Genomic DNA, 20,284 nt, shown 5'->3' with positions numbered 1-20,284 from the left:
AGTGATAAAGTATGCATATCTTGCATTAAATGATACATTAGCACATCAAATTCTATTATTCTAATTCATAAAGTACACTATCTTACTTCAGAAGTTTCATTATTCTAACACATAATTTATATTATTTTAACACATAGAGTACATTATTCTAACGCATAAAATTCAACGACGTAGCTTTGGACCGTGGTCAACACAGACTATTAAGCATTACATATTTACATCGTAAATGTTTCTATAATTCTATTCATATTAATAAATATTATTATTATTTGAGGCCCAAAATCTTGAAGGAAGAGATATTTTTTGAGGAGATATTTTGGCATGCAACTAGAAGTAGGAAATTCTGTTATTGTTGTGTGTGTTGTCATCAAGGTAAAGACTTTCACAACGAACTCAAAACATTGGAGAATAACAAAAATGGCTATGGCGGCCATGGGGTCGGCTCCTTTGTTCACTGCTCCTGAAACTATAAAACCGCCATTTCTAAAACCACTTCCTACCCCGCCAGCTCTTTCGCTCTCTGTACGTTTTCCTTTTTTGCTCTGTTTTTTTTTTTTTTTTTTTTTTTTTAATTTATATTCTCGTTCAATTATATGCAGTTATATAGGCTAACCCTAATGAGGCTTTGCTTACTTGTTTGATTTATGGATTAACTGTTAAATTTCTCATTGAAATCTCCGTTTTCGTCTTGTATTCAAGTCCAATTTGCTGTCTGTTTTCTGGAATCTCCATTTTTGTTGTGCTTATCGGTAGAATTTCTCCCAGAAAAATGCTATTTGTACCAAAAATCCATTCTTAGATAAGGAGAACCTTTGCTAAAGTATCTAGATTCTGGCTTTCCCATATGGTGTTAAAATCTGGATTGTTTTAATTTTACTGTGAATCAAGTTATGGCGATATGCTATCAACTTCAGAACTTTTGAGCTTAAATTTTACTGCAATATCTCAAGCTTCAGTTATTGAGAAGCAATGGCAAATTTACTGCAATATCTCTTTCTAAAAATGAGAAAGAAAAAAAAAAGATGTTGTAGTGATATTAATTAAATTGCTTCTCATATTTGCAGTAATATGTTCATATGCATGCTATTCTTCTTTGGCAATGGCAACTTCTGACTCTCAAGCTTCAGTTATTGTCCAGAGAAGCAATGTAAACTGTTGGGGCGCGTCTTTGTCTTTCACAAAGACTAAGAAACATAATGTGTGTTGTTGCCAAGTAAAAGTAGAGGACGAGGCTTGTGAACTAGTCAATGGAGTGGAGCTGTCGATAGGGGATGAAGGTGATAGCATCGACGCTTATCTTTTGACGGCTGTCAAGAACAACAATGGGACTGGCATATTGCTTTTATCTGATGTTTTTGGGTTTGAAGACTCGTTTACCAGAGATTTTGCATACCGTGTTGCTTGCAATGGTTACAAGTAAGCCCGCCCTTCTCGTTATATCTCTACTTGGACCACTTATCTAAGTTTTTTTTTTATGGCAGTGTCCTAGTGCCGGACTTGTTTCGTGGAGATCCATGGGGAAAGGACCGCCCAGCTGCATCATTTGAACAGTGGATTGGTAAACAAGACAGAAATCGGGTTATACAGGACACTTTTACATCAGTAGAATGGATGGTCAATGAATTTGTAGCTGCAGGGATTTCAAAGAAGCTTGGTGTGATTGGATTTTGCTATGGGGGCGGCCTAACATTAGACATTCTTGCAAAAGACCAGGGCTCCTCTTTCGGTGCTGGGATCTCATTCTACGGCACAAGGATAAACACCTCTCTCTCTACTAAAATAAAATCACCGCTGCTGCTAATCTCCGGCAATGATGATCCACTTTGCCCGGTTAGTGTACTGAACAATGTAGCTAAAGATGTTGAGAAGAGTAAGGTGGTGGTTTTTAAGGGAAGGGGTCATGGTTTTGTCCACAGGCCTCAGTCTCCTGAAGAAGACAGAGATGCAGAAGAGGCTTTTGTGATCATGAGAAGTTGGCTCAATGATTTCTTGCCTGAACAAAATTGACAATGGCAGTTATTTGTTACCTAAGGAATAATATATTCCTTTCCTTTGTGAATTCTTGGTTTATTATATCTTTTGGTACCCAAAAAGAAATGCATGAAGAAGATGTCTTTCCAAAGCCTCTAAGGGGCCAATGAAGAAATTATTAACTTTACCTATTGAACTTTGGTTGGTAAATAGAATTACAGACAAAAAAGCCAGAGGCGTTTATGATGAGTAGCTTTGTGGCTTTGAACAATCTAATTAACCTTTCAAAATAATCCTGCAATAATGAAAGGCGAGAGCCACTGAACAGACAAGGGTGAACAACAATCTCATCAAGTTTGAAAAAACTGGTATGTGAAACCCGTGAAGGAAGAGGACTTCATTCCTGCTCGGTACTCACCTGCACCATAAGGAAGATATTAACATGATTGCATACCAAAGCAAAACAATGCAAGAGCAGACAGTAAAAACAACACAAAAGGCAAAGTATTCAATTCTGAGATCATAATAGAACCATGCATCGTAAATAAAGGTTTAGAAACAACCGGCACACAACTATGAATTTATTGCGTTTAAGAAACCTTGTAAGCCATTCTACAAAAAATATGATTCAAAATTTTGCATTTTTGCACAGTAAGACTAAGAGAACGGTGAACCTTCTAGATGGTTAATAGTATTTCTACTCCAGACTCCAACTAATCTTTCACATTTATTCAGGTGCAAAGGAGAAGAGATGTTATTTGATTATGAGCTACAAGGGATCGGAAGAACGTAAAAATAAAAGATTTTCAACTCCACAAAAGTTCTAGCAACCCTTGCCATACTCATGTGCCACACAAGTAGGGAAATTTTTATTCCCCATATATACACATTTATTTAAAGAAACCCTAGCCTCATTCCCTTCTTCGATGCCTCGCTTCTCTACTTATCTCTCTCTCTCTCAAAATCGACTTCTCTTTCTCAAATACTGAAAATCAACAGTACTTGCTCTCAAAACAACCTAATTTGATTTCTTCCCCAACTACAGCCATCTTGGTGTTCGACCCCCACGCCACCAATTCCAAGCTGGTAGATGTGGAGACTTTGGGCCTTGTAACACCATGAAGGCCAAGGCCCAAGGTGGAGGAGGTGATAGAAGTTACTTGGGAGAAGGGGATCCCTCTGTAACCCACCCTATCTCTCATACCAGATATGTCATTCTTTCCCTCCCACTTACCATCACCTTACATGCCACATTGCCACTGTCCTCAATTAGGGAGATTGATGGTAAAAAACTAGTCAACCACATCCAAGATCAGGTTTTCTGTTTTCTTTTTGCCTCTTTTTTTTGAGTCTGAATTTTTTTAATGCATTTATGTGTGTGTGTTTACACATCACAAACAAGTTCACCAGTAATTTTAACTGCACACAAAACATCAATGGACAAGAAACATATTCCATCGGTTGAAAGTTAAGATAATATTTCATTTGGTAGAAACATGATAACTATTCTTTGTACACACACTTAAAACTATTTTCGCCATCAAATTAAGTTCTGTAAAGAGGTAAGCACCAAAGCTTTGAAAGACTATGGGTTAGTATTAAATACTAGTAGAAATGTGGAATTCTAACATAGTAGTGATGTTACATCACTACTAGCACGTTGACGATAGATGGAAAGCACGATCTCCTATGGTGCAGGGTGATACACCCCATGCATGTTGCCTAGTTACAGTTCATCTCTTTGCAAGGAAGTAACCAGAAGTACCTGTAACATTACCTTTGAAGCATTAGAAACATGTGGAACTGGTAAACCTCCATCTTTTGCAAATTTGTAAGAGCATTCTGAGTATGCAGATCCAAGACCTGCTCCAGCACCAAAAGCTATAGCAGCCCAACGTGCTGCAGGACTCCCTGAAAAGACAGATCAAGCAAAGTTAAGAACCTTCTCTTTTAATAAGCCAAGTTTCCATTAAAGAGTGTGCAAATAAATTGAAGCAAGAATGGGATTCAGAAGTCCTTTTCTTAAAGCAAAAGATGCAAATTACTTAGGTTATTGAAGAAACTGCAGTTAATAACTAGCAGGACAGGGTTCCACCACCATTTATATCAACTACAATCAATGAACATGTCAATTCCACCAAATATTGTAGATTAATTGCTCATACATCGCTTACCAATGCCTGAGATTATGTACCAGTTGGAACAGTTAGGTGTCCTTCTATTTTAATATCGTATACAAATCAGGAATCCATAAAATCCCCCATCATCGAAATAGAGACACAGAATCTAAACGTGCAACCAAAAGGCATTCACCTAATCACATTAAGCTAGTATATAAGCAGAACTTACCATTGCATTCAAACCAAAAAATAAAAAAAAAATAAAAATTCATAGAAAAATATAGTTAATAGGCCTACCATTCAGCCATAAATACAAAGATCCTACCATCAGAATAAAATATTTCAAAGCATTTCCATAGAAAACCAAATAATTTTAAAAATTCTGGAAAAAATAAGGAGGTCAAAATGGAGGATGTGTTGAACAAAACTCACTGAATAAGAGGAGGCCACCAAAAGCACCGACGAAGGAGTAGTAGACGCCGCGGCGGAGGGTCAAATCGAGGCATGCGTCCCATTTAGCGTTCAAATCGTACACCGGTGGCGGTACGTATTCCTTGTGCGCGTTGCTCTCTTCCGCCATTGCTGCAATTCGAAGCTCTCTGCCTCTAGATTGAAAGAGGATTTGTCTCTCCGATTCTAGTTTTCTCTTTCTTCGATTTGATCTTTTACTTTTCCGTTCGTTCTCCCTAGGCAGAATCAACCAAGCTACGCTTTGTGTCTCCGTACGATAATGTAGAACTCGTTGGACGTTGGTTTGCTCATTTGGGCTGCTAGTGGGCCTATGTACCATTACATGCCTCACATTTTATTGGGCCTTCCTTTTTAACAAAAAAATTAAAGGCCCAATATTTTGTTGAACAAAAAAATAATGTAGAATTTGGGCCTTCTATTTTTTGTTTCCTTGTTTTATATTTCCATACTATATAAATTATGATTAACTCACATATATATGGATTTCATATCTTTAGCACATTTCTAAGTGGCATTAGAGTTCTCAGATTTAGTATCACGAAGTGACTCTCTCAAATGAGAGGTTCATAGTTTGAACTTTTCAGTAGGACTTTGTGCTTTAGTAGATTGAAAAAGTAGCTACAGAATTAGGACTTATGAATATGATGTTATGATTCTTATATACTTGTCGGTCTATTTTATGTATTTGGTTCGATTCATTAGGCTTGACTGAAATTATTTTGAATTTAATTTTTCATTACACTAAATTTAGTATTAATATATAAAATTTTAATTATTTAGAAACTAATTAAAAATAGTGTCAAACACAAAATTTTAAATTAAAAAAAAAATACTTGAGAACTAATAAAGAAAATAAGTAAATAAGAAATACTCTATCCGTCCTATTTTATGTCTCGTTCAGTTAATTAGGCTTGATTGAAGTTATTTGTAATTCAATTTTTCATAATATTAAGTTTAGTATTAATATACAAAATTTATATATTTAAAAAAAAACAATAAAAGTATTATTAAAAACAAAAAAATAAATTTAAAAATAAGTGAAAAATACTAAAAAAAAAAAAAACAAAGAAGAAAGAATTGGTTTGATCAGTAAATAGTAAGTAAGACAGATAAAATGGGACATAGGAAACTGATTTATTTTACCAATAAATATTAAACAAGTAAAATGAGACAAAAAATATTTTTCTTCTTAATTTAGGTGATCAGATTTTTTATTTTATTTTAGAGTTACGTTATTGCAGAGGTAAATAGGGTGTTGCTATTTGCACCACCCTTTGACTAAAATGAAGTATAAAGTACATTAAAAGTATAAAAAGGTGGTAATTTATAATAAATATATAGGTGGTGCAAATAACCAAATGGGTGATCAAAATGCTATTTGCACCACCTTAATAAAACTGCATTTATTGAATTTAAGTAATAATTAATTAATTCAAAATGTAATTCATTAAAAAAAAAAAAAAAAAAAAAAAAAAAAAAAACAATGAAACGTCGCCTTCTCCGGTGAGAAGGCGAACTGCCTTCTCACCGGAGAAGGCGACCGGAGAAGGTGACGGATCTCTTCTTCTTCTTTTTTTTTTTTTTTTTTTTTTTTTAATGTTGATTTGTTTAAAAAAAAATAATAAATATTACTTTTTGACCACATTTATTAATGGTGGTCAAATAGCACTTTGATATTTGCACCACCTATAAAGTTATTTGACCTATTATATAGGTGGTGCAAATAGCAAAATAGGTGGTGTGAATAGAATTTCCCGGTAAATATTCTTTAAAACATGACATGATTTCGATGAAAGGGTTTATGGATTATTATGTGGAAAAACATTGTTTTGTAATTAATAAGAGGAGAAAAATCATTTTCTTAAGTTGGTGTGCATTTAATGAAGGGTACAATGCTTTATAGTAATGTGTAAATGTTGAGTAAGACAAACCGACATGGCGACATTGACGCTTGTTCACCGAATAAGTAGCTAGTGTAGGTGCTGTATTATTTTATTTTATTTTATATTATTTGGACCGTTTTGGAACTATATTAGACTGAGATATACTACGGAGTAATAATCAATTAGAAGTATACCGTGTAATACAATTCAACCCTCGTGGGTGTTTTTTGTTTTTTTATTTTTTTATTTTTTTATCTGATCACATGTGTTTTCATTCAGTTAATTAACAACCATAAAATTAATTATATTCATATATTAAATTAAAAATATATATGTTATTTCAATTGAAATTTTAAATTAAAAGTTGAAGTGTATACATTTCTATTTTATACCCATATGTTATATGTTGAAGACTTAATTTGATTATACACATAATGGGTTGAAGCACCTACTGATATGGATGTGATTGTCGTCTACCCATGAATTTAGTAAAATTTTGACAATTTTCAACCCTATTGTCATTTCCATTTCATACTTGGTCAGAAAGCTAAGTAAATGGGTTACATTCTTTTGTAGTTTGCCTATCCAATGCCAAAACTATATTATTGGCCTAAATAAATGGCTTAATGTCTTCAAATATTCGTATTGTTTTTCTTTTTTCTTTTTCAATCAAAAGTTACAAAATATTTATTTAATTTGTAAATTTTGGTAGTTTTGATCTTTTGACAAATTGAAATATGGATTATTTTCTTCAATATTAGTCATTGTATCCAAAATCTAACATTTGAAGTTTTGAAAACACCAATAAAAAATATTTAAATTTTAATACATTTTTACTTTTCTTTGTTAAAAGTTAAAATTCCCATACTCTTGCAAAGTTGAATAATAAAGACCAAAACAACAAATAATTTTGACAATTTTTGGATTTCTCGCAATGGTTTGCATAACTTAAAATAGCAATAGTTATACTGTGCAACCGAATGCACCATGCGCATGGTGCATACGATGCAAAACGACGTCGTTTTGATTAAAAATGCGCGTCCCACTTAAAAAAAAAAATTCAGGTTAGATTATCGGCAATAGCATTATTGTGGATCTATAGTTATGAATTTATGGATATTTAGTTCATTCATTGTAGATATTTACTTCATTCATTCACTGTGGATATATAGTTATGAATTTATGGATATATAGTTATGAATTTCTGGATATATAGTTATGAATTTATGGATATTTAGTTCATTCATTGTAGATTTTTACTTCATTCATTAACTGTGGATATATAGTTATGAATCTGTGGACATATAGTTATGAATTTATGGATATAAAAATGTTATTGTCGAGAATCGAACCTGATTTCTTTTTTAAGTGGGGTGCGCGTTTTTAACCAAAACAACGTCATTTTACATCATATGCACCATGCACATGGTGTATTCGGTTGCACAGCATAATTTGCGTTAAAATAGGGCGTGGTTGGGCTTAAATTTTTCTTGATCACTTTTATTTGGTAATCAATTTCGGACAATAATTGAAAAAACTAAAAAAAAAAAAAAAGAAGTAAAAACATCTAAATTTCACATTGTGTGTGAATAACGGAGGAATAAAAAATAATGTTAATAAAATAATATTCCATTTGTCACATTTTAATTTACTTGTACTGTTTGCTATTAATTTGTCAAACTACATTTTTTTTCTTTGTTTATTTTTATTAGTATTTTCTTATAATTTCTTTTTATTTTATGTGTGTATAATATTACTTTAAATGTAATTTATAAAATATAAATTTTATATAATAATTCTAAATTGTATATTATGAAAAATATGAATTGTACTGTAAATAACTTCAATCAAGTTAATCCAAACAAATACATAAAATATGATGGAGAGAGTACTATGGCAAATTATGCTGTGAATGGTGCATACAGATGCAAAAACGACGTCGTTTTATTAAAAACGCGCGTTTTCCCTTAAAATAAAAATTCAGGTTCGATTCCCAGTAACAACATATGAACTAAAATTCCAGAATCGATGAACTATAATTCCATAATCGATGAACTATAATTCCAGAATCTAATCTATGAACTAAAAATTGCAGAATGAATGAACTAAAATTTCAGAATCTATGAACTAAAATTTCAGAATCTATGAATTACAATTCCATAATCGATGAACTATCATTCCAGAATCAATGAACTAAAATTCCATAATCTATGAACTAAAATTCCATAATAAATGAACAACATAATGTTGTTGCTGTGAATCGAACCTGAATTTTTTTTTTTTTAAGGGGAGACACGCGTTTTTAATAAAATGACGTCGTTTTTGCATCTGCATGGTGCATACGGATGCACAGTATAACTACTCGAGTACTATATACACATGTTTATGAGCCAAACTTGCGAGGTTGGTTAGATAGCCCGATTAGTTTGATATCACATGCAATAAAAGAGGAAGAGAGCAACTCGAGGTTGCACGCTACAGAGTCAATCGACTAACATAGCTGATCAATATAGAAAGGCACGTGGAGGTATGTTAGTGGACCAACTAAGCTTAGAACTGGCTCTATGTGTATAAATAAGTTGTCCAATCCTCACTCATGAGATCATATTGTGCTCATATGTGTTACTCATTTCTAATGGAGTAATATTATCAGACCGCGCTTGTAATATTAGATTGATTGAGCCGAAACTTTTCCTTATTCACTCTATCACACTTACTAACATGAATATGCACCAATTGACGTGGATTGACTTTATTTATACTACACTAAATACCTTTAGTATAGTAAAATAATACTCAGGTATTTGTATTTATAAAGATAAGATAATCTCATATTATCTATAACACCAAATAATCTTGGAATTATTTGAGAAATTAATATAAAGAGAATTAAAACATGTGTTCTATTGCAATTGAAAGTCAAAGTTAATAGTTGGTATGCACATTTATATTTATATATTATATATTATATACTCAATATGTCGCTTCACGTGTACAGATGAATTACTTTTTTATGAGTTTCAAGCAACACAAATTATAGTCTATTTTGTTATTAGGTGACACAGAAACTTGAATGAGATATCAAATCTAAAGTGATGGTTGAATTGCATATTTATATTTATATTTATGAGTTTTTTGCACTTTTGGTCCCACAACTATAGTGGCACTAGCAGAATTGATCCACGACTTTTGAATCTTGCAATTTTAGTCCACGACTATTGATTTTTTTGCAAAAGTGGTCATTCAGGCCACTTTTCTGTCAAAATTCCACCGAAAAAAAAAATCTCCATTTTAACAGGGCTAAAATTGACATTTTACTTATCTCAACAAAAAAATATATATAAGCGATTGCATTTGAGAATCTCCGCCGTTTCTCTCGCCGAAAATCTATACAGCGAAACTTTTCCGATGTCTTCGAATGATCCGGCAGGCGTGCTGGCTCCGCCTCCAATGCTGCTGCCGGATAACCCAACTAGCCCGGGGAACACCACGGCCGCTCCGCCGCTTACTGACAGCCCTGCTTGCTTCATGAACTCTGCCGCCTGGGGCAGTAGTATGTAGCCCAGTAATATTGTATGTAGTCAAATGTCAATTTTTTTCTTTTATTTTTTGAGATAAGTAAAATGTCAATTTTAGCCCTGTTAAAAATGGAGAATTTTTTTTCTGGTGGAATTTTGACGGAAAAGTGGCCGGAAGGACCATTTTTGCAAAAAAATCAATAATCGTGGACTAAAATTACAAGGTTCAAAAGTAGTGGATCAATTCTGCTAGTACCATTATAGTCGTAGGACCAAAAGTGCAAGAAACTCTTATATTTATTATATGCTCAACAAAGGGAACAATATTGCCCGCAGAGTTGAGGTGTAGACACCGACTATGAGAAAGAAAACAAGAGGGTGTAATTATGAAGAATGTAACAATGAAAAGAGTTTGCAAAAAGAAAAAAAAAAAAAGTTTGAAAAAAGTCACAAAAAGATAAGAAAGGAAGGCATTGGACTTTGGATTCTCTCACTCATAGTCCAAACAACGGTCGATCGTGTCAAACTCCGACGTTAACACTTCACCCTCTCCATCACTGACAAAAAAACAACAAATCTCTCTATCTCTCTCTCTAGAATGAACTTTCACAACTATTCTGCTTTTTAGCTCTCTCTACTTCTACTACGTACTAAAAGTGGCCACTTTTTCTCCTGCTATATTCTTCTCTCTTTTCATCTACTCCGTTGCCCAAAATGGCCGACGAATCCACCCAACCACCGCCGCCCGCGCCTGAGGTAGAAGCTCCGCCGCCGCCGCTGCCGGAGGAGGAGCCGCCTCTTGCTTCGGTGGAGATACCGCCTCCTGCGGCGAAGGAGGAGCATCATGCCGTTGTTGCCGTGGTTGAGAAAGAGGCCCCTCTAGCTTCCTTTTCGCCGCCGCCGCCGCCGGAGGAGCATGTTTCCGTTACGGTGCCTGCGGCGGCAGCGGGGGTGCAAGAAGAGGGCGCTGCCGAATCGGAGGAGTCGAAGGCGGCTGAAGTGAAGAAGGCGCCGGAAGCGTTGGGTTCGTTCAAGGAAGAGAGCAACGTCGTCTCAGATCTCTCCGAATCGGAGCGAAAAGCGTTGGAGGAATTCAAAACCTTAGTTCAAGAAGCTCTTAAAAACAACATTTTTAACCCCACCCAAGCCCCCAAAACCACCGAAGAACCCTCATCGGAAATCTCGAATTCGCCTCAAGAACCATCAATCTGGGGAATCCCACTCCTGAAAGACGACCGGAGCGACGTGATTCTACTGAAATACCTCCGCGCTCGCGATTTCAAGGTGAAGGAATCATTCGCGATGCTAAAGAACACTCTACGCTGGAGGAAAGAATTCAACATTGACGAGCTAGTAGACGAGGAACTCGGAGACCACCTCGAAAAGGTTGTCTTTATGCATGGACACGACAAGGAAAGCCACCCTGTCTGCTACAACGTGTACGGGGAGTTTCAGAACAAGGAGCTATACAACAAAACATTCGCAGATGAGGAGAAGAGGTCAAGGTTCCTGCGATGGCGGATTCAGTTCTTGGAGAAGAGTATCAGGAAACTGGATTTCAATCCTGGTGGCACTAACACTATCTTTCAAGTTAGTGATCTTAAGAATTCACCTGGACCTGGGAAACGGGAGCTCCGGATTGCCACCAAACAGGCCCTCCATCTTCTTCAAGATAATTACCCTGAATTTGTGGCAAAGCAGGTACCTTTTTTGTTTTTTTATGTCGTTATAATCACTGTGTTCTGATGGTGAGTTGCAGATTTGTTTAATTGGCTGTTTACAAATGTGGGTTTCTCTTAGATTCATTTGGAGATTGAGTTGCTTGTTTAGTTCTAGCTTTGACAGTGATTAACTAGTTTGATAATATAGTTTATGGTAGACCTGATTTTTTTTTAGAGTAACTAGGGAAACTGAATCCACTCCTCGAAAGCTCGAAAGTGTGCATGGGATAAACTCGGTCTTGTGACCCTGGACCACAAGGAGGTATTCGGGTATACTGAATAAACTCCGTCTTATAACCCTGCCTTTGCCGGCATAAGGAGGTATTCGGGTACACGGGATAAATCCCGTATTGTAACCTTGCCTTTGACCTTAGCCGGCAAAGGAACACAAGAAGGTAAACCTGTCTAAGGTTGTCTAAACCTGATTTGTGGGATGTAAACATTGTGCATATGAGTAGATCGAATTCATGTTATTGTATAGGTGGTATGTGTTGTGTACAGGCTGCCTCTGTTATTAAAGTGTGCTCTAAATGTGTATCTATTCTTGATGGCTGAAGGTGTTCATCAATGTTCCGTGGTGGTATTTGGCTTTCTATACGATGATCGGTCCATTCTTGACACAGAGGACCAAAAGCAAGTTTGTGTTTGCCAGCCCTGCAAAGACTGCCGAAACTCTTTTCAAGTACGTAATGGTTTGCTAAACTGCCAGTTATTAGTGGGCTAGAGCCAGAATTGAGATGAGTTGTGTTGTTTACATATCAGGTATATTTCTCCAGAGCACGTGCCAATTCAATATGGTGGCCTTAGTGTCGATTATTGTGAATGCAACCCGGAGTTCACTGTTGATCATCCAGCTACCGAGATTATCGTTAAACCTGCCACAAAACAAACTGTGGAAATCATTGTGAACGAGGTGAAGTTAGGGAGCAATTTATAAATTCGTTTATTAGTTGATTATTATCACGACTAAAAGATTTTGATTGAATTTGCAGAAGTGCATCATCGTTTGGGAGCTACGTGTACTGGGGTGGGAGGTAACTTATAGCGCCGAATTTGTGCCAAATACTGAAGGCAGCTACACCATAAACATACAAAAGCCGAGGAAGATGGCACCAACTGACGAACCCGTAGTTTCCAGCAGCTTCAAAATAAGCGAGCTTGGTAAGATTCTGCTCACGATCGACAACCCTACATCAAAGAAGAAGAAGCTTCTTTACAGGTTCAAGGACATCGCTTACTGTGATTGAGATCGAGGATCTTTGTTCGTTAAAGGTGGATGATCTTAACTCGATAACCCGATTATGGAGGAAGTGCCAACATTCCTATGATGTTTTGGAACCAAGACGAATGATGTTTTGGACAGCAGGTACATAGACTGAGAGAAGGTTGTTTCATTGTTTGTACAACAGTGTGGTGTATGTTTGGTTGTGTTATGATGAATATTTTGTTTATTCAATGTCTTTTTGTAACCTTTGACACTTACACATCCTAGTTTTGAGTGGGCAATATACATTGAATTTTTCTAGTGTTATTTCAATATAATTCATCATGATTGGTGTTTTAGGTGACAATTCTTATCATGCGCATTCTAGATCTTATCTAGATTATGTATATGCACTTAACATATTATGTATCTTTAGTTAATAAATGATGTATATATTGCAGTTATCGTATTATGTATTTGTAGTTAATATATTATATACTTTTAATTTATTTACTGGTACATAATATATTAACTGAAAGTATATAATATGTTAATTGCATACATATAATTGGGATTAAGGTTTAGGGTCACAATGCATATGGTAGATGTTGTGACTTGTAAAGAGGTGAAGAGTCACCTTATAGTGGCCTGGCATTTTCAGTATTTTAGGGTTTAGGTGTTTTAACACAATTTTTAAACTCCTTTGACTCATCTTTTGGTATAGCTTTATCAACTTTTTGCCAGCTCCCTGGCCTATGGGCTCAAGAGATTCCTTCCATGTTATTATTCTATCTTAATTTATTGATTTGCAGTTGTAAATTAAAGGTGATGCATGCCTGAATGATTGCCTTTTTTGATAAGATATGCTTTAAAGACATTGTAGCTTAGCAGTGAGCTGATTGGGTGGGAATGACATTTTTCATTGAGGTTGTCTATTGGTAATTATGATGCTTTTAGATAGAATCAACATAAATGGGGATTGCTTTCTTAGCACAATATGGAGGACTTATAACTTACTCCCTCCGTCCCTTATTTAGAAGATTATATTTAATGTATCGGCAAAGAAGCAATGAGACAGCCGTTGGACTCCTTGCCTGACTTCTATTAAGCTTTCGATATACTCAATTGGTTTATCAATTCAAAAAAATTTACTCCGTAATATATTTTATTCTGCGGGTAATTGTTGAGTGTAGGGTTCAAATGAGATTTAGTTTTAGGTCAAAATGCCTGGAAAAGTGAAAATGAATCCTTGTATATAATTATTATACTGTCATGCCTGATCAGATACAAATTTATAGATTATGATCGGGAGTAATCTCATAGCATATGACTCTATATCCGTAGGTATACTCTGTATCTCATGAGGAACATTGCCCGATATGAATTGACCCCATTTTGGTTTATCTGACCCAAGTTGAGATACAAAGTTACCTTTTCAGATTATTATTTATTGGGCATCGACTTATGAAATCGGATCCGACCTTAGTGCTTGAGCCGGGTCTCCTCAATCGAATGCTTACGCAAGAGGATTTTTGGATTTTCTCATTTACAATACATCTTAACTCAGGAATGTCTTACCCACTGTCTAAGTATCTCGAGCTCATCGTCAACCTACCCTTCAAGGACACATAGGTGTATTCATAGATCGCGGTATACTTACCACATCATATTATATTTAGTTCATTGGCTTTTAAAGTATAGTTTAACTAGTTGATCAATTTAAAGAGTTAATAATTTTATTTCGCTGAGAGTATATTATATTAAATTCATTGAGCTTTTAGAGTATAGTTTAACTAGTTGATTAATTCAAAATGTTTTTTTTTTTCTTTGAAAATTCAAAAAGAGTCGATAATTTTATTAGATCAATTGAAGTTCATATGGAGGGTTCAATTGAAGTTGAGTTCCAAAGTCAAAATGTCTGGAAAAGTTAGAATGCGTTTAACCTATCATTAGATCAAATCATGAAACTAAGGCATAACTAGGTTACAATAGCACGTACCATTTCTTCTAGATTGACACAAAATGAACATATATGCAATGATCTGCCAAAGATTGACACACTTTTATGGCCATGTTAACGGATGTTCGAGGAGTCTACCATTATTATTATTTTCTAATTAACTCAATTACCCTTAACTCGGGAGTAGAAGGGTTGGTGACATAATATTAAAATTAGTTATTTAAATTTAATTTGGACCCGAGATTAGAGCAATGAGTAACGAACCGTTGCTTAGCATTTAATATAGTGTCATTTTACTTATTAGAGCATCGCTTTATTAAGGAGCAACAATTATAATGGGTAATTACATTTATGAATGAGAGTGCTGCAATTATTAGAAGATCGTTGTATGTAGCAAGAAATTATTGTCCATTTTCAACAGGTGGAGAGAAAATTGTTTTTGCACCAGGTTCCACCAACAATTTCAAATTAGTCATTTTTCAATAGTTATGCTGTGCAACTGAATGTACCATGCGCATGGTGCATACAGTTCAAAACGACGTCGTTTTGATTAAAAACGCGCATCCCACTTAAAAAAAAAAATCAGGTTCGACTCTCAGCAATAGCATTATTGTGGATATATGGTTATGAAATTGTGGATATATAGTTATGAATTTATGGATATTTAGTTCATTCATTGTGGATATTTAGTTCAATCATATATTGTGGATATTTAGTTCATTCATTGTGGATTTTTACTTCATTCATTCATTCATTGTGGATTTTTACTTCATTCATTCACTGTGGATATATAATTATGAAATTGTGGATATATAGTTATGAAATTGTGGTTATATAGTTATGAATTTCTGGATATATAAAAATGCTATTGCCGGGAATCGAACCTGATTTCTTCTTTAAGTGGGACGCACGTTTTTTTAACCAAAACGGCGCCGTTTTGCAACCGTATGCACCTTGCAAGGTGCATTCGGTTGCACAGCATAATTTGCGGTCATTTTTGGTATAGGCCAGCATGAACTTTTGTATAATGGACAAAAAACCTACACAACAGGTCCATTTTTGGGTGGACAACAATCAGGGAATTTTCAGCCACGATTGTGATTTAATTAATAATCTGCTTGGTGGCAGGACGACCCATGGTCATGAAAACGAACTTCCTTTTGGTGTTCTCAGTCAACAATGGACTGATCATCTTGGTGAGACCCAAATACCACTTGGGGGAATTTATGAACACCAATATTAAGATTTAAGAGCCCTAAATCACAATTTGATTAGCCACCACAGAGTGGCAAATTATACCGTGCACGAGGGCGCACAATAGCCCAAAACAGCGTTGTTTTATATTTTTTCACGTGTCTGCTGTTAATTCTTAAAAAACAAAATTCATGTTTCGAATGTACATAATTATATAATAGAATACACATAATTTTATACCTGAATACACAATCTTTTTTGAAAGGATAATACACATAATCTAACATAATACATAATATACATAAACTCTCAACATAATACACATAAACTCTTAACTCTTTAAAAAAAATCCATGTTTCAAATGTACAGAATTATATAATAGAATGTACAGAATTTTATACTTGAAAACACAGAATTTTATAACTGAAAATTCCCATGTTTCGAATATACAGAATTACATAATAGAATTCACATAATTTTATATCTGAAATTAACAAAACGACGTCTTTTGGGAAGCGTGGGGCGCACATTGCTATGTATAATGATTGCCACAGAGTGGTATTGGAGCAATCATTATTGTGTGAATTCTAAAAATTATTGTATTGGAGCCCAAAATATGTATTAATTCTTTTGTGGGCAACAACGTGCAACATTTGAACCCTACTCTACTAGCTAACATTCTGCGATTTACTCCTCTAATCAACCACGCAACGGCAAGAAGCTAGTGGCCATTGGGGTTCAACTCAAACTTTTTATTTATTTTTTTGGTTACTAATATATAGCCTAGACAACAAATGGCATGGATTGTCCTTTTGAACATTGAATAGTGGCAAAGAAAAAATGGTGCACATGGCTCCCCCAACAAATTCTGTACATCAAGCAACAAAAATGTGAGTAGTGGGTACAAATGAGACTTTGACTAAACAGGAAGCCAGGAATGGATGGGGGTAGGAAGGGCTGTTGGGAAGGCATGCCAATTGGCAACACACATGTTCCCTCTCGTCTTCACTAATTTCAAGCTTAATTAGCTTCCAATTTTGGTCCACTCCCAAGTCCTATCTATATATATAGTCCACCGATTTAATTTAAACATCCGCCGTTCTGCACATGCACGGCCCCAGCCGGACAACCACTGCCAACGTTGTTTTTCATTAAAAATTATGGGTTAGGCAATATATATTTTACCCACCAGTATCGAATTGTACATTTCTTTATGAAAGTTAGTTTCGAGACTCGAACTCTTAACGTTTTTAATAAGATTAATCAAATTCTACTCTGTCACGATACGAGAAATTGTCAAACATTCACTACTACCAACCCAAAAGGTGTCATTGCCGTGATAAACATCATATTCCATCAAACTAGCCCTCGAAGGAGTCACGTGGTGTGTCGCTCCAATATCTGGAAACCAGGAGAGAGAAGGTTCACTTGCTACTAATGTGGAGGCCAAATTAACTTGCGGTGTTGACAGAGAGTCCGAATACAGCCGCCGGTAACAATGTGCAGCGGTGTGCCCATGGCTTTTACAAATTTGGCAAATGTGTAGGTGAAAGTGACATTAAATTGAAGGATAAATTTAGTGTACCAACCAAAGTCGTAAATATAATGTCATTTTCATGCATTTGCTAACGGAAAATCATATATTGTCATTTTTTAATACTCAAAGGACATTTACTAATCACTTTTTGATACTTAGACATATGCTAATCATATTATATTCAAAGAACGTTTAGTGGTAATAGGGCAATAGTTGAACGACCATTGAAGGTATTCTATCATACATGGTGAACTTTTCCTTGTTTATTTATTTTGTTTGTCACCTTTTCCACTTAATTACGTACTTCAATGCAACGGATATATATACACAAACTGGCACTGTCGCACACTCATTTAGGCTGCGGCATAAAGGAATCCCATGGAAGAGATCATTGGCGTGTAAATAAAATAAAATAAGAAGGCTAGGGTAACAGAATTTACACTGATCCAAAATAGAAACAAACAAATAAATAAATACAGTATATATATAAACATTTTGTTAAAGTCAGGTACTTGTTAGTATTTCTCTTAAAATAAAATAAAATTACAACTCCTTGAAATGTTTTTTTTATCTTAGACTCATCCTCCATTCTATTTTACATATTTAACATAAAAAGATATATATATATATATATATATATATATATATATATATATATATATATATATATATATATATATATATATATATATATATATATCTGTGTGTGTGTGTGTGTGTGTGTGTGTGTGTGTGTGTGAGAGAGAGAGAGAGAGAGAGAGATTGAATTGAAATTAAAAAAAAAATAGTTAAAGACTCAGAGTTGAAGTATTATTATTTTATTTATTTTAAAAGATTTTTTTTTCTTTTTTTGAATTTTCTTCCTATGTGGCTTTTATTCATTGATTGTCTATAAATTGGTTAAACCTCACCATTGATTAAAAGAAATTGTATATAATTAAATACTGAAAAGTCTATGAAGAAAATGTAATGTTATGAGGGTAGATTGGATGAAAAATATAAGAGAATTAGATAGCATTACTCATTTTAAAAATGATAAAAATATCTTAAACAATATATATAAATCCTATTTGAAATAAGTGCAACTTGTTAACTGTCAAATTAAGAATAGTTTTAATAGAATAATTAATCAAGTAATTAGTTATAAAGTGTAATCCCAAACCAAATTATTACCCTTTATTTTGAACATATAACTCATTGGATGATTACTTTGGTTGCTTAGTTTTGTCACATCTATATTAATAACTTTATGTATTATAATTTTCTTGTGTCTTTTTTTTTTTTTTTTTTTTTTTGAGAGAGAGAGATTCTCGTAAGTATGTCGTCACCCTAAGTTATTCTAGGACTATGCTAACAAATTAATGGAGTAAAGAACATTAAATGAATTAATTAAGCCAAAAGTTATTAAAGTGGCACAAATTCTAGTATTCTACCCTGTCTGCAAGTATGAATCCTATGCTTATCTAATAGCCAGCTAGCAGGTATATTACATCTTTTCTAGTACCCATAACTAAACAAGTTGTGTAACCTAAGTATATAAATATAAAATAGGAAAAAGTTTAAAGTTGGCTCTCGAAGTTTAATGAATAGTATAATTGAGTTTCTTAATTTTTATTTTTTTTAAAGTTTTAACCAGATTTTCTAAACTAGTAAAATAGTGCAATTAATTAAGCCAAAATTTTGCCTATACTGCCGGTTACTATTGATATGGTGTTGATTAGACTAACACATGACATTCTAAGTTTAATTGGATGTTGAGTGTACTGTTTTTTTTTTTTAAATATTAACTAATTAATTTATTTTAAGTAACCACCTTCTATAATTTATTGTTTTTATTTTTGATTTTAAAAAAAAATTAACTGGTCTTCTTCTGTTGACGGACAATCAGTAGGATTGTCTGTAAACAAATATGAGATAAAGGGTCCTCTGAAGGCAACCGCAACAATGGTAACTTGTAGATTAGGTAAACTTAGGGCATAATTGTATTATTTTACCGATTAAGGGGATCTTGTTTAAACTTTTTTTTTAGATAGGTGACTCTATTATACTATTCGTTGGACTTATGGTACCAATTTGACACTTTTTCCTATAAAACAATGTATTTTTTTAAAAAAAATAACATAAAAGTTCTTGTAATAATGAAAGTGATAAATATTAAATTTCTTTAAATGATTTTTTAATCATATGCACTAATATTTATATCTCGTGATGAGACTAATCCAGTTGAATCTCAATTGAACCCGATTCGGTGACAACTCCTCGTATGACAATTCTACATATATATAAGCCCAAAGCCTAACATCGTACCTACATTTGATGATTCTATAAAAATATAATAACACTAAAATTTCATTCTCAACAAATAATACACAGACATTTCTCGTAAAATATTTGTTTTTCTCAATTAAAATATGATGTTTAATACAAATATACAATAGGCTACAGCTCATACATTGCCGCAATCAGAGGTAGAAAGATTTCAACATCACAAGAAAAATTCTCAACATAATTTAATATTTTATACAACATGATATTTTCCTAATGCCAAACATTATTGGTGGGGTTCTTTTCACAAAAATAAATAAATAACAATTAATTTTATTTTTTTTTTTTAAAAAAAAAAAACTTTATTGGTGGGGACAGTTGTACAAGCCTTAGGAATTGGAATCACAGCCTAAACCAGACTTGATTTTGAGGTAACAACA

At 34.0% G+C, this 20,284-nt stretch overlaps 3 protein-coding genes across 4 annotated transcripts; 2 read left to right on the top strand and 1 right to left on the bottom strand.

Moving 5' to 3' along the window:
* The first annotated feature begins 348 nt into the window (after positions 1-348).
* Positions 349-2,073, top strand: LOC109175859 (carboxymethylenebutenolidase homolog). 2 transcript variants are annotated; one of them, XM_019325226.1, is made up of 3 exons: positions 349-522; positions 1,065-1,416; positions 1,482-2,073. In XM_019325226.1, the coding sequence occupies exons 2-3, from the start codon at positions 1,100-1,102 to the stop codon at positions 2,005-2,007; spliced, it is 843 nt and encodes a 280-aa protein (XP_019180771.1). In that variant the 5' UTR covers positions 349-522; positions 1,065-1,099; the 3' UTR covers positions 2,008-2,073. The 2 variants fall into 2 exon arrangements, with proteins under 2 accessions (XP_019180771.1, XP_019180770.1); XM_019325225.1 differs by having other exon boundaries at positions 350-522; positions 1,139-1,416.
* A 41-nt stretch (positions 2,074-2,114) lies between these two features.
* Positions 2,115-4,827, bottom strand: LOC109175863 (MICOS complex subunit Mic10-like). Its single transcript, XM_019325229.1, has 3 exons — positions 4,524-4,827; positions 3,749-3,882; positions 2,115-2,389 (listed from the first exon to the last, which is right to left on the bottom strand). Exons 1-3 carry the CDS (start codon positions 4,669-4,671, stop codon positions 2,369-2,371), a joined length of 303 nt encoding a protein of 100 aa, XP_019180774.1. The 5' UTR covers positions 4,672-4,827; the 3' UTR covers positions 2,115-2,368.
* A 5,675-nt stretch (positions 4,828-10,502) lies between these two features.
* On the top strand, positions 10,503-13,233 carry LOC109175857 (patellin-3). The gene is made up of 4 exons (XM_019325223.1): positions 10,503-11,664; positions 12,242-12,366; positions 12,447-12,597; positions 12,677-13,233. Exons 1-4 carry the CDS (start codon positions 10,678-10,680, stop codon positions 12,929-12,931), a joined length of 1,518 nt encoding a protein of 505 aa, XP_019180768.1. The 5' UTR covers positions 10,503-10,677; the 3' UTR covers positions 12,932-13,233.
* Positions 13,234-20,284: the final 7,051 nt, after the last annotated feature.

The sequence above is a fragment of the Ipomoea nil genome, unplaced genomic scaffold, assembly GCF_001879475.1.
Source record: "Ipomoea nil cultivar Tokyo-kokei standard unplaced genomic scaffold, Asagao_1.1 scaffold0688, whole genome shotgun sequence".
In the NCBI taxonomy this organism is placed as follows: domain Eukaryota; kingdom Viridiplantae; phylum Streptophyta; class Magnoliopsida; order Solanales; family Convolvulaceae; genus Ipomoea; species Ipomoea nil.
This window is presented reverse-complemented; position numbering and strand designations above follow the sequence as displayed.

What these genes read in the sequence shown, in the direction of transcription:
- LOC109175859 (XM_019325225.1), top strand. Translation starts at nt 418, where the DNA reads ATGGCTATGGCGGCCATGGGGTCGGCTCCTTTGTTCACTGCTCCTGAA. An exon ending in CGCCAGCTCTTTCGCTCTCT is followed by an intron (nt 523 to 1,138) that starts GTACGTTTTCCT and finishes GTTATTGTCCAG; the next exon opens with AGAAGCAATGTAAACTGTTG. An exon ending in GTTGCTTGCAATGGTTACAA is followed by an intron (nt 1,417 to 1,481) that starts GTAAGCCCGCCC and finishes TTTTTATGGCAG; the next exon opens with TGTCCTAGTGCCGGACTTGT.
- LOC109175863 (XM_019325229.1), bottom strand. Translation starts at nt 4,671, where the DNA reads ATGGCGGAAGAGAGCAACGCGCACAAGGAATACGTACCGCCACCGGTG. An exon ending in TGGTGGCCTCCTCTTATTCA is followed by an intron (nt 3,883 to 4,523) that starts GTGAGTTTTGTT and finishes CTGTCTTTTCAG; the next exon opens with GGAGTCCTGCAGCACGTTGG. An exon ending in ATGTTTCTAATGCTTCAAAG is followed by an intron (nt 2,390 to 3,748) that starts GTAATGTTACAG and finishes CTTATGGTGCAG; the next exon opens with GTGAGTACCGAGCAGGAATG.
- LOC109175857 (XM_019325223.1), top strand. Translation starts at nt 10,678, where the DNA reads ATGGCCGACGAATCCACCCAACCACCGCCGCCCGCGCCTGAGGTAGAA. An exon ending in CTGAATTTGTGGCAAAGCAG is followed by an intron (nt 11,665 to 12,241) that starts GTACCTTTTTTG and finishes TGATGGCTGAAG; the next exon opens with GTGTTCATCAATGTTCCGTG. An exon ending in TGGAAATCATTGTGAACGAG is followed by an intron (nt 12,598 to 12,676) that starts GTGAAGTTAGGG and finishes TTGAATTTGCAG; the next exon opens with AAGTGCATCATCGTTTGGGA.